This window comes from Dendrobium catenatum, unplaced genomic scaffold (assembly GCF_001605985.2).
Source record: "Dendrobium catenatum unplaced genomic scaffold, ASM160598v2 fragScaff_scaffold_1336, whole genome shotgun sequence".
NCBI lineage: Eukaryota > Viridiplantae > Streptophyta > Magnoliopsida > Asparagales > Orchidaceae > Dendrobium > Dendrobium catenatum.
The window spans coordinates 120,060-130,612 of record NW_021319798.1 but is presented as its reverse complement, the minus strand read 5'-3'; the positions used below and the strand labels follow the sequence as shown (position 1 = coordinate 130,612).

The 10,553-nt window shown below is 35.0% G+C and overlaps 1 protein-coding gene across 6 annotated transcripts in view; it reads right to left on the bottom strand.

The window, feature by feature from the left end:
• LOC110099382 (cyclic nucleotide-gated ion channel 1) overlaps window positions 1-9,679 on the bottom strand; it is a 19,595-nt gene extending 9,916 nt beyond the window's left edge. For 3 of the 6 annotated variants that reach the window (XM_028699525.1, XM_028699527.1, XM_028699526.1), the window contains exons 1-3: window positions 9,594-9,679; window positions 8,294-8,428; window positions 4,724-4,761 (exon numbers count right to left, since the gene is read on the bottom strand). In XM_028699525.1, coding sequence (XP_028555358.1) covers window positions 4,724-4,756 — 33 coding nt within the window. In that variant the 5' untranslated portion in view covers window positions 4,757-4,761; window positions 8,294-8,428; window positions 9,594-9,679. Of the gene's footprint in view, window positions 1-4,217; window positions 4,762-8,293; window positions 8,429-9,593 lie in introns of those variants that run through there. The other 3 variants (XM_020826502.2, XM_020826503.2, XM_028699528.1) reach the window with 2 other exon arrangements.
• Between the last annotated feature and the right edge of the window lie 874 nt (window positions 9,680-10,553).

Sequence of the window (10,553 nt, the reverse complement as noted above, 5' to 3'; positions counted from 1 at the left end):
TGTGTGTGTGTATGTGTGTGTGTGTGAGAGAGAGAGAGCAAGAAAGAGCACGGGAGTGTGTGTGTGTGTGAGAGAGAGAGAGAGAGCAAGAAAGAGCACGGGATTGTGTGTGTGTATGTGTGTGTGTGAGCGCGCGCGTGTCTTTTACCTTCCTAAGTATCTAATTTATTATATATAAAATTAAAAGCTAAATTTTTTGCATCTCATACTAATTTTTTAGAATCCTTACGAGCCTATTTATATCTTACCCAATTTTCTGAGTTTTTAAATCTAAACTAATTTTTATAATAAATTTTATTTTATTTTTTCTTGCTTTTTTTTATTCCGCTACCAACTATTTTTATTATTATGAGCTTTTTCTTTTGATATTGTAAGCATATCATTTGCAATATTCTTAATATTACAAGCTACGTTTTTCTACATAACATTAAATTTTTTCAGGCATAGTCAAAATTTTAAAATCTTAAATCTTACTCTAAAAAATGTTTGTGTTAGTGTTCTTTAAATGCTCCCATATAATCATAGAACAACATTTTATTTCATTTTTTATATTATGCCCTTTCATCTTGAAGTCCAAAACTAATAAGTAATGTTGGACACAGAATTTTAACTTAAAAAAACTTTACAATTTTTGCAATCTAAAAGATCTATTATTCATATAAAACATAATCAATATGGGTTTCACTATATCCATTCTTATAAGTGATGAGAGGCTCATCTATTATTTTTTAAATAAGATATTAGTAATTACAAAATCATAAGCTAAAACAATATAAGATAGGCACGAGTTGGACACGGTATTATAATTTTTGTATTTTAAAAATGGTGTATAAAATTAAATAAGTATAATATTAAAAATAATATAGAAATAATAAGTCATTTAACCAAAATTTGTGCTTAAAATGATTAATATTAGGATGTTAAGAGTCAGATGTCAATGTCGTGTATCAGGCATCAAGAGAGGAGACAACCATGCTGTTGAGAATAGAGCATCGTGTTATGCGGTAAGTATCAGGCGTCGATGTCAAGAGGGCGTTTGTCATCGAGGTTGAGAGGGCGTTGGTCGTCAATGTTAAGATGACGTCGGAAAAAGATGAGTTGTCGAGTTGTGGGTGTAGAAATTGCTAGCGTTAAGCATCAATGTCAAGACAGTGTTAGACTTTGATGTTGAGATGATTTTGAAATGTCAATGTTGTAACAGATTCAAACTTCAATGTTGAGATGACATCAGTCATTATTGTGAAACCAAAGTCGTAACTTGCCAAAGAGAAATGAAAATGAGAATATTTAATAAATGGGGTAATGTGCGGGCGATGGATTTGATGTTATGGATAGAAAATATGAAATTTAGTTTTTATATTTTAAATAAATAAAATTTTTAAATACAAGAAATTATATTTAAAAATTTCATAAAAATTTAAGACATGCATATCCAATTTGTATTTAATACTTTTTTTAATCGGACATGTTTTCGACGTGTCAGACGCGCGATGTGTCGGACACTGCACGTCTCTTTAAAAAGTGTCAGTGCATCATAATTCATATGGGTTGCAAAAGGATTTGAGCAAATTCACTATGTTATAGACATGGCATGTTAACAAACACCATGTAGTTAAGTGCTTGAATGGGTACTTCATCTCCCTCCCTCTTAAACTAGTTAGTTCATCACTTCATATGGGTTGTAAATAAGCTACGAGTGAGTTCCCTATGCTTTAGAAATAGCACTTTGACAATCACCACTAAATGAAGTAAAAAGATTGAAAGGGATCCCCACTCTCTCCCACACATATTCAATCTTGTATTCAAGTACTTATATTATCATCATGGATCCAAGTGTAAGCAACATTAACATCACAAATACAAGACCTAACACTTTCCTTTTGCCTTAAGCCCCCTCCCCCCTCCTCTCCTCACAGCTGGCAACCACAACAATCTTTGGAATTTGAGCTCACAATCTTTCCATCAACCTCTATATTTAAAGGTCTATCTCATTATATTCCTCTTCTTATCTCACCCTCTCCATCTTCATTCACCACTTTCTCTCTATCTCAAACTGATGCTATCAAATATTCTGTATTTTTATTTTATATTGAACATTAGTATGTTTTTCTTATGTTCTTTTCTTTTTTTAGCTATTCAATGATGGGAAAGCATCCAATGATCATGGTAGATAGTTCTTGGGGCTTGGTAGACTGGTTTGCTGGCTCGGTTGGTCTTTGGCTGCTGCTGGTTCACAGGTTGGCTTATGGTCCACGGTTTTGGGGCCTATGGTGATATGTGGAGGAGGTTGGTTCGTTGGAGTTGAGCTCATTTTCTTAGTTGCTAGCTCATTAATGATGAGCTAAAGTTTAGTAGCTCATTAATGTTCTAAAGGTAAGCTCATAAGTTGGATTCATTATTGGAGTGGTCTTGTCCCCTTTTCTTCTTTAATATTTATCTTTGTCCCATGGGATTTCGTGGCTGTTTTTGGGCTCCCTGTGCTGGTTGTTTCCCGTGCCATGGCTCCTTGGTTTTCCGGCTGGTTGCTGGATTCCTGAGCTGGGTGGTCTTTCCGTGTCTTTTGGCGCCTCGGTTCTGTGCGGGCCTCTTTGGTTCCCGTGGCTGCTTCTTTGGTTCCTGGCTGGGCTGTTTTCCGTGAAATGCTTGGGGGAATTCCGTGACTTATAATGCTTGGGTTCTTGTGAAATTTCATTAAAGTGGCTATTTGTATTCCCCTTTCTTACCTATAAATATAAGATGTTTTGAGAAGGAGGAGTTGAATATTGAGAGCATTTTTGCTATTGACCTGCGGGTTATTGGAAAATCTTGCGAGCTTGTTCCATTCTTCTTCCCTTCTCTCGAGGAAAGACTTGCGAGTGCTTTCCACCCTTCGTCTTGGCTTCTAATCTCTTTCGTCTCTCCGCAAGTTCCACTCCATCTGTATCCTTCTTCTTGAGCTTTGGTGGTGTTTGTTGGCTGATTTGGGAGCATTTACTGGAGGAGTTTGGAATGATCAGTTGGACTATCGTGCAGTGGTGGACCATCGGTTTGCTAGCCCTAGAGCACTTATACTTAATCTACATTTCGATGCATGTGAGTAACCCGCTCTGACGATTGTCTGAGGATAGCGTTGTTTTTTTATTTCCTTTGTTTCTTTGAATTCTCTTCTAGCTTTCTTCGTCAAATTTGGATGTTATAGATGATTGCAACTATTTAAATCAAGTTTAGTTTTAGTTTTGTTCTTTGTTCTCTTGTTTTTGGCTTTTCTAACTAGTGTGCTTACATCACAAACCCATGACTATCTCCCTTCTTTGCATCATCCTCTCTTTCTCCCCCTCTTTAAATCTCTCATTTCCCTATCCTTCACCTTTCACTAGTAGCCCCTCCCACCTCTCTCTTACTAACCCGAAAGAGGTAGATCAAATGGGATATATTATTTCAAGTAAGCCCCAACACATCCCTTACCAAACTAATTTCAGGTTGACGTGTTTGAACCACCATATTTGGTTCTAATTTCAAACAATTTTAATAAATTGGCCAATTTAGCTCATCATTGATCGGCTGAATCAGTTCGTGGGTCAAACCCAAACTCCATAGATAACACATCAAATAAAGTTCCCCCCAGTTGTAATGGGCCATCATTCAATAAAAAAAGCCTAAATAATTTACTTTACAGGCATCACTAGGCGATACTAAGGAAATATTTATTAATAAAGAGAATATCAAGATCTGCGAAATTGTCCATAAAAAAATTAAAACAAATTTACAATACAAAATATATTATGGAATATTTTGATATGTTCTCGAATCATGAACAATCGCTGCACTCATAATCATTCACCTAAATAGACATTTCCAACGCTATCCATAGCATGTAACTCATCTTGTTTCCCCCAACTGTAATAAACCATCAAGGAAAAAACACAAACATCCGCAAATGCATCAGGCCATGCTAAAAAATATATTTCTTAATAAAAAGATGATCTATATGTAAGAGATTATCAAATAAAAATTAAAACAAATGTGTTACATAAAATGTAAGAAGTGAGATTTTGCTAAGTTTTCAAATCATGAACAATCACCCACTCAAAATCATTCACAGAATATCTTGGGAGAACGTTCACAACCCAGAAAAACCATTTTGTGAAGCAAAAGGAAACTTCAAATGTTCGCCAACCGGTCAATTATAACAAGATTAGTCAAATTCATCTAATGGTTTAACCATGGAAATTGAATACCTGTGGAAGAGGAAGGACAGCAAGGATATCGATGAGGAAATATGATGAAAGATACCGTCTAGCTATTGCTGAAGAATCATCAACCAAAACTCCTCTTCCAAATACTCGAGATGAAGGAGCAATGTAACCAGTTCTAAATTGGAAAAAAATATGGACCAAATAAAAGACATCTGTGAATGAGCGTAAAACACTGGCTATAATTTCCAATCGTTTATCTAGCTCGAGGCATTTACCATCCCTATTCACTATAGGAATGTAAAAAAATAACGGATCCACGGATACTGCTATCAAGCAAGAAAGGACAAATACTTTGTTCCACCTTTGAAGAAATGCACCTTGAGGGTCAAGAATTATTTTTCTGGATTGTGGTTCCTCGAGAGCTAAATCATAAATTGAACTAGAGCCAAAACTTTTTCCGCTTATATCATGAATTAACTGCAAGAATCTTTGGATAATAGCAGTTACCCAACTAAATGGATTCCATTTTTCTCCAGAAAATGTACTACCTGTACTTGAAGATTTCTCAGAACTCCAGTCATGAAACCTGCATATTTAAATCATGAGTGCTTAGTATATTAAAAGGAATATCAAATGTGGAAACTAAGAATACCAATGAAAAAAATGCTCATTTTAAGGCAAAATATTCATGGAGAAATGTGTGGTACTTAGAAGAAAGAAATTAACTTTTGAAATTGTTTATAACCTTATAATAATTAGAAAAAGTTCTTGGGTTAATTCCTCATAATAATTAAGATGAGAATACAATAGGACCTATAATATAATAATTAGAGTAAGAGCAGGTTTCTTGAAATCAGACTAAATAGAGAAGAATCTACTGGCCTCATACTAACAGTATTTTTTTAATCACTCCAGAGAAGAAAAAAAAAACTCACTATATGTACAATAAACAATAGCTAGTAGTTTATAACCTTTTTTTTATTCACTCATCTACCAAAAATAATTTTATTTAAAACATGGAAACTCAATCTTTACAAACCTAGACCATCATTAAAAGCAAACATCATTGCAACACAGAAAGAAAAAATAGAAAAAATAAATAAAAAAAAAATCCAATAACTAACTATACAAGCCCTCATAAATAACCCTACAAGCCCGTGCTGGTGCTGCCTTTATAGTGCCTCTTCAATATCCATTAAAAGCAGCATAAAACATTAAAAAAAAATAGAAAATTCTATCAGAACGTCTTGTTCTTCATCAGTCAGTCGTTTAAGCCTTTAACAAATCTCAAGCTGCTTTGCTTTGTGCTTTTTACTCTATAATTCTCTTAATCACTGCATTGCTCTACTTGAACTAAAAGCATGAAAAAACCATTCCACAAGGAAAACTAATCACCAAGATAGCGTTCAGTCTCATACTTTCAAGTTTCAATAATGACAGTTTCAAGTTTCATGCCAATCCATACTTCCCATAAGCAGCTTTCTGTACCTAAGATCAGAAATTCTGCATTGCTTCAAAGAAAATCTTTTTTCTGGTGTAGATTAAATGATAACGTTATCCATGTCTTGTATATAATAGCTCTGTTTCGGATATGCTAGTCATGCAAAAGGTGTAATATTCCATCGAATTCACCTATAGAGGGAAGGGGACAATCATGATATTTAAATTACAATCATAGCTTGAAAAATTAAATGGGAAAAAAAGAGAAGTATCACTATGGAGAATTATGGGTCTTGAAAACTGAATGTTTATATTTGCAAAAAAAATTTGTTTTATTATTTACTGAACACCGACCACATGTATGGAGCAACTCCAGTTTACTGCACTCACTTGAGAACACATGGACATGCAAAGATAAGAAAATACAGCAAACAAATAGCAAGCTTAATCCATGACAAATGATGTTTTTATTGGGACTGGTTAGAAGAAATTGGTACCAATGCCGTAATTGTTAAAAAAGACTTAATGATGTGAATCAAAGTAGGAATTGCATTTGGAAAATAAAATGAAAGTTATTTAAAGCATTGTCAAAACAAATTTTATTACCAATAAAATGAAGGTTTAAATTATTCTAGGTAATTAACTTGCTTAGGCGAAGATTTGCTTTGAGATAACCAAACAATTCATAACACTCCAAAATTAAAGATCTACTTAATTGCTCATAACAATTATCCCACAATTAATAATGAAGAATTTCACCTTGAGCACCCTCTCACTCGTTCACTCTTGGGTTTTAACGGAGAAGAAAGAACCATGCGAAGATGGAGAGCACCACTATGGAAGAGGAGACGAAAGACTTTGTTACCGGAGAGGTATTCGCCGGAGGAGGTGGTGGTGGATGGCGTCCGATGATCGTCCAAGTGTAGTCACGAAACTGTCGGTCGAAGATACTTGCGAGAATCGGGACGACTCGCTCCAAGTACTCTTCAATTGTGGCGTCGTCTTCAAATCCTACGTCAAAGCAAGGAGATCTTAGGATATCAATGCTCCCGTCGGCGTGGAATACTAATCCCCATTCAAGCTCCGGATCCGCCATTCAACATTGAGGAAGGGCAGGAAGAAGACAAGGGAAGGAGGATGGAGCCGAGAGCTAGGGGAAGACCAAGGGAAAATCTGAATTTGAATTTTCAGATTTTCTTAGGTTGGAGGGAGAGGTTAATTGCAATAAAAACCTCCAAATTTTCAATTAAAGAGAAGCGGTTATTAAGGGGGAATTAAAAAGGGAATTAGTGGGTGCCTATGTGGCAAGTAGAGAGAGAAAAGGTGAGGAGAGGATGGCCGGCCAAGCAAGAGAAGAAAAGAGGGATTTTAATTAATTGGTGGGCCCCAATGAAGGAATTAAAATCTGAGCTTTTAATTCCAAATTTCAATTTATTAGAGCAATTTCAATAAGGGGAGAAGGAAATTTCGAATTTGAATTCAAATAAATCAATCCTCCATTAATTTTCTTGCTTAATTGAGGTGAAAAATTAAGAAAGAATTAAAGGAGGTTTGAAGGCTGAAATTCGAACCATCCAAGGAGGATGGACGGCGGGATTCACCAGGAGAAAGTCTCGGCCAGACTAGAGGAGGAAGGGCGGCGACTGGGCTAGGCCGCTGACCGGCGGCAAGGGGGAGGCGGAATTCTGGGCTGGCGGGTCGGGGGGTGGTCTTTTGTCGGGGCTGGCTGTAGGGGACGGAGAGAGAGGCAAGAGAGAGGGTCAGGTGGTTGGAAGCTTGGTGGGGAAGAGGAAATCAGCGAACCAAATAGCATAAAACCAAGAGCTCACCGTCGTGGGCTGTTGGGTATTTCGGGTGGAGCCTCTCCTAGGTCTCCTCACTTTCTCTCAAGCTCTCAAGCAAGACAAGAAGAATGAAAACTCAGAAATTTTATTGATTCAACAGTAGCTCATACAATAGGAGGAGACCCCTTTATAAAGATCTCAAAGCATGAAAATGAAAATGACTCACATGCCCATCGGGCTACAACAAACACTATGCCTTCATAAGGGCAAAATAGTCACTAATGCATGAAATAAAAGATACATAAAATAACATAGAAAAAAAAATATCATAAAATGACATGACAACATCAGAAATATAAGCTCCCAATCGTAGCCGTCGATCTACGATTCCTTCGTCGGTTGTTGACCTTTGTAATAAAAAAAAAAAAAGAGAGAGAATATAAAATCTTTAAATCATTACTTCTGTCAGATATCCCACTATGGCCGCCTGAATCCCCTGCTAAAATCTTGTATTTCCTATAGCTAAATCCTGCCCATATCTCTGCACTTTTTCTCAATGACTAAAATCATTTTAAGAGAAACAAATACATACTGTTTTTTTTTTCTTTTTGTTAAATAATCAAGAAATTTGAATCTCAATTTGACTTTTTATATGCCTGAAACCATAAACCTAAAAGAACTACGAATAAAGGCCTAAAGGGTATATTTTTTTAATTCCAACAAATATGCATAAATAAACAGCAGCTGACATGAGCTCAAACACCAAGAAAAACTCTGAAGAATTTTAAAGTAACACATGCCCAATCAAATCCTCCGGCAGAGATGCTGCAAATTAAGATTCATGGGAGATGTAAAGCACAGTATTGAAGCTTAATGAAGAGAACAAAATCTAACCTTACAAATCTGCCCTCTCGGTGATTCATAACTTAACAGGATTTATCCTGTAGATGTCAGCCTTCAAATCTTCGATTTCTTTTTTAAAACATGTCACTTTCGGCAAGCATTTCAATGGCAGAGTCTTACGATAACCTAAAAAATGACAAAGTTGCATTGTAAATGCTTTCTCAGTAAGTAACATTGTCACAACACTACAAATCAATTCAGAAAATTGGTAAACTATAGGCAATAAAAGGGCAATTTATGTGACTAGAAGAGGAAAATTGTGTTTTCTCATCAAGAAAGTATCATGATTTTTACTGAAAAATCATACGGAACTGAAAGTATCAAACTAATCCTTCTCAACAAGACAATATAGTGATGCACTAACAATAAATCAAGAAGTTAAACTTTTGACTAAAAAAACTATACTAAATGGGAAAAATAACTGTAAGTAAAACTGATATAAAAGGAAATTCCAAATCTAGTCACCGTACAGGTGTAAATTATTGTTCTTATACGATAAAGGACAGCTCTAGATTTTTGATGGCATAATTCTACATGCAATAGCAAAGAATAAAATCTAATGATAGCAATCAATATTATGTCCTTTAGTAGTTCAAAATTAAAGAATGAGATGGATAATGCATCGATAAAGGAATCTTCAGTCATTAAACCAGGAATTAAGTGCTTAAGCCTTCCAAATTTGGTAAGCTAACTGCTCGACCAACAATTAACAAATTACGCTGCCATGATTGTTTAGCATGAGTTTTATCTGTATAATAATAAACAGCATATGCTACAGTTTGGTTTTTTTCCTGTCAGCACTCACTGTTTTTAACAAGTCATTTTTATCCATTAAATTATTAGCCTATAAATAAAAACAAACATACAGACAAGGGCAGATACCAAGTGGAGCCCTGAAGGCACGGGACCCCACTAGTCCGCTTAAAAAAAGAAATTCTGCAACAAGAGGCTTGAATATGAAAAAGAGAATGGGTTATAGGAAGTTGCCGCCAACACTTAATAAAATAAAGAAGGATCTGTCACACCCCATTTTGACACCCACAGTCATTCTAGAGTGTGACAGATAGGAAAAATCTGAACAGACATATTTCTTATTAACACCTATTTTGAACTACTTCTATTAGCATTAGGTGATTAGGAAGTAGTCTATTCAGACTATCTCGGCAATCGGCATCACAAGTTTTATACACATAACATGAAGCATATTTAAAATACCTCAAATGAAACATAGAGCTTTACAAAACTTTTTAAAATTCACTTATATATTCAAAAGTGTTTGTACAGCTCCTACTCTGATTTCTTTGTATACCCAAAACGTGTATGTAATCCAAAAGTTTTGTCGCCCTTTTTGTTTAATGGCCTACTGGTTCCATTTTCCTGCGGTACAACCACTGCTAATGAGCTAGAGCTCAATAAAATACGTAAGCAATGTATACGAAATAATAATAAATATATGAGCAATTAATTTAAAGCACATGTAATTCCATACTTAATATAAGAAATGCATAACATCACATTCTATCATGTTTATTGTTCAACATATTTATACAATTCATATGATGGATATAGTCTTTTGTACCCTTCCAGTTTTCTAAGTCAAAGTTGGGTCCGAATTCTCAACTTTTAGAATTGAGGCTGCTCTCTCATTCAAGGTTGAGTCCGAATTTTCAACTTTTAAAATGTAGAGAGTATAGGTTTACCTCATCAGATCTTTCGCCTTTACTTATGCGAGACTATCCCCATATATGACTTATTTCACCTATCCAAACCTCTCACTTTTAACAATCATAAAATATGTTATTGTAGTTACTATTTAATGAATCAACAAATTTATACATGAATAAACTGGAATAAACTAGAAACAAATGCGAGATTGCAAATATATAAAATTTTATTAATACTCATGACATCGTTTAGATATCTCAACTTACTAGGAATTGGGTCTCTTAAATCTTGCATTCTTTTCCTATTGTAAACAACCTAAACATACATTTCTTTATTTATACATGCTTTTAAATAAAATAACACAAGAAATATGAATATATTGAAATTTACCTCAATTGCACTCTTCTTCATTCAATCAAACATTCCTTTGTTCTCCTAAAACTCTTTCTCCCACACCGTCCTTTCTTTTCTATTTTCTCCTTCTGAATTCAATAAACCAATTTCAGCATCCCCCTTTCATTTCAGCACATAGCAGCACACATAATTTCAACAGCATACAACAAACCTTTTATTTCAGCATTTCAAC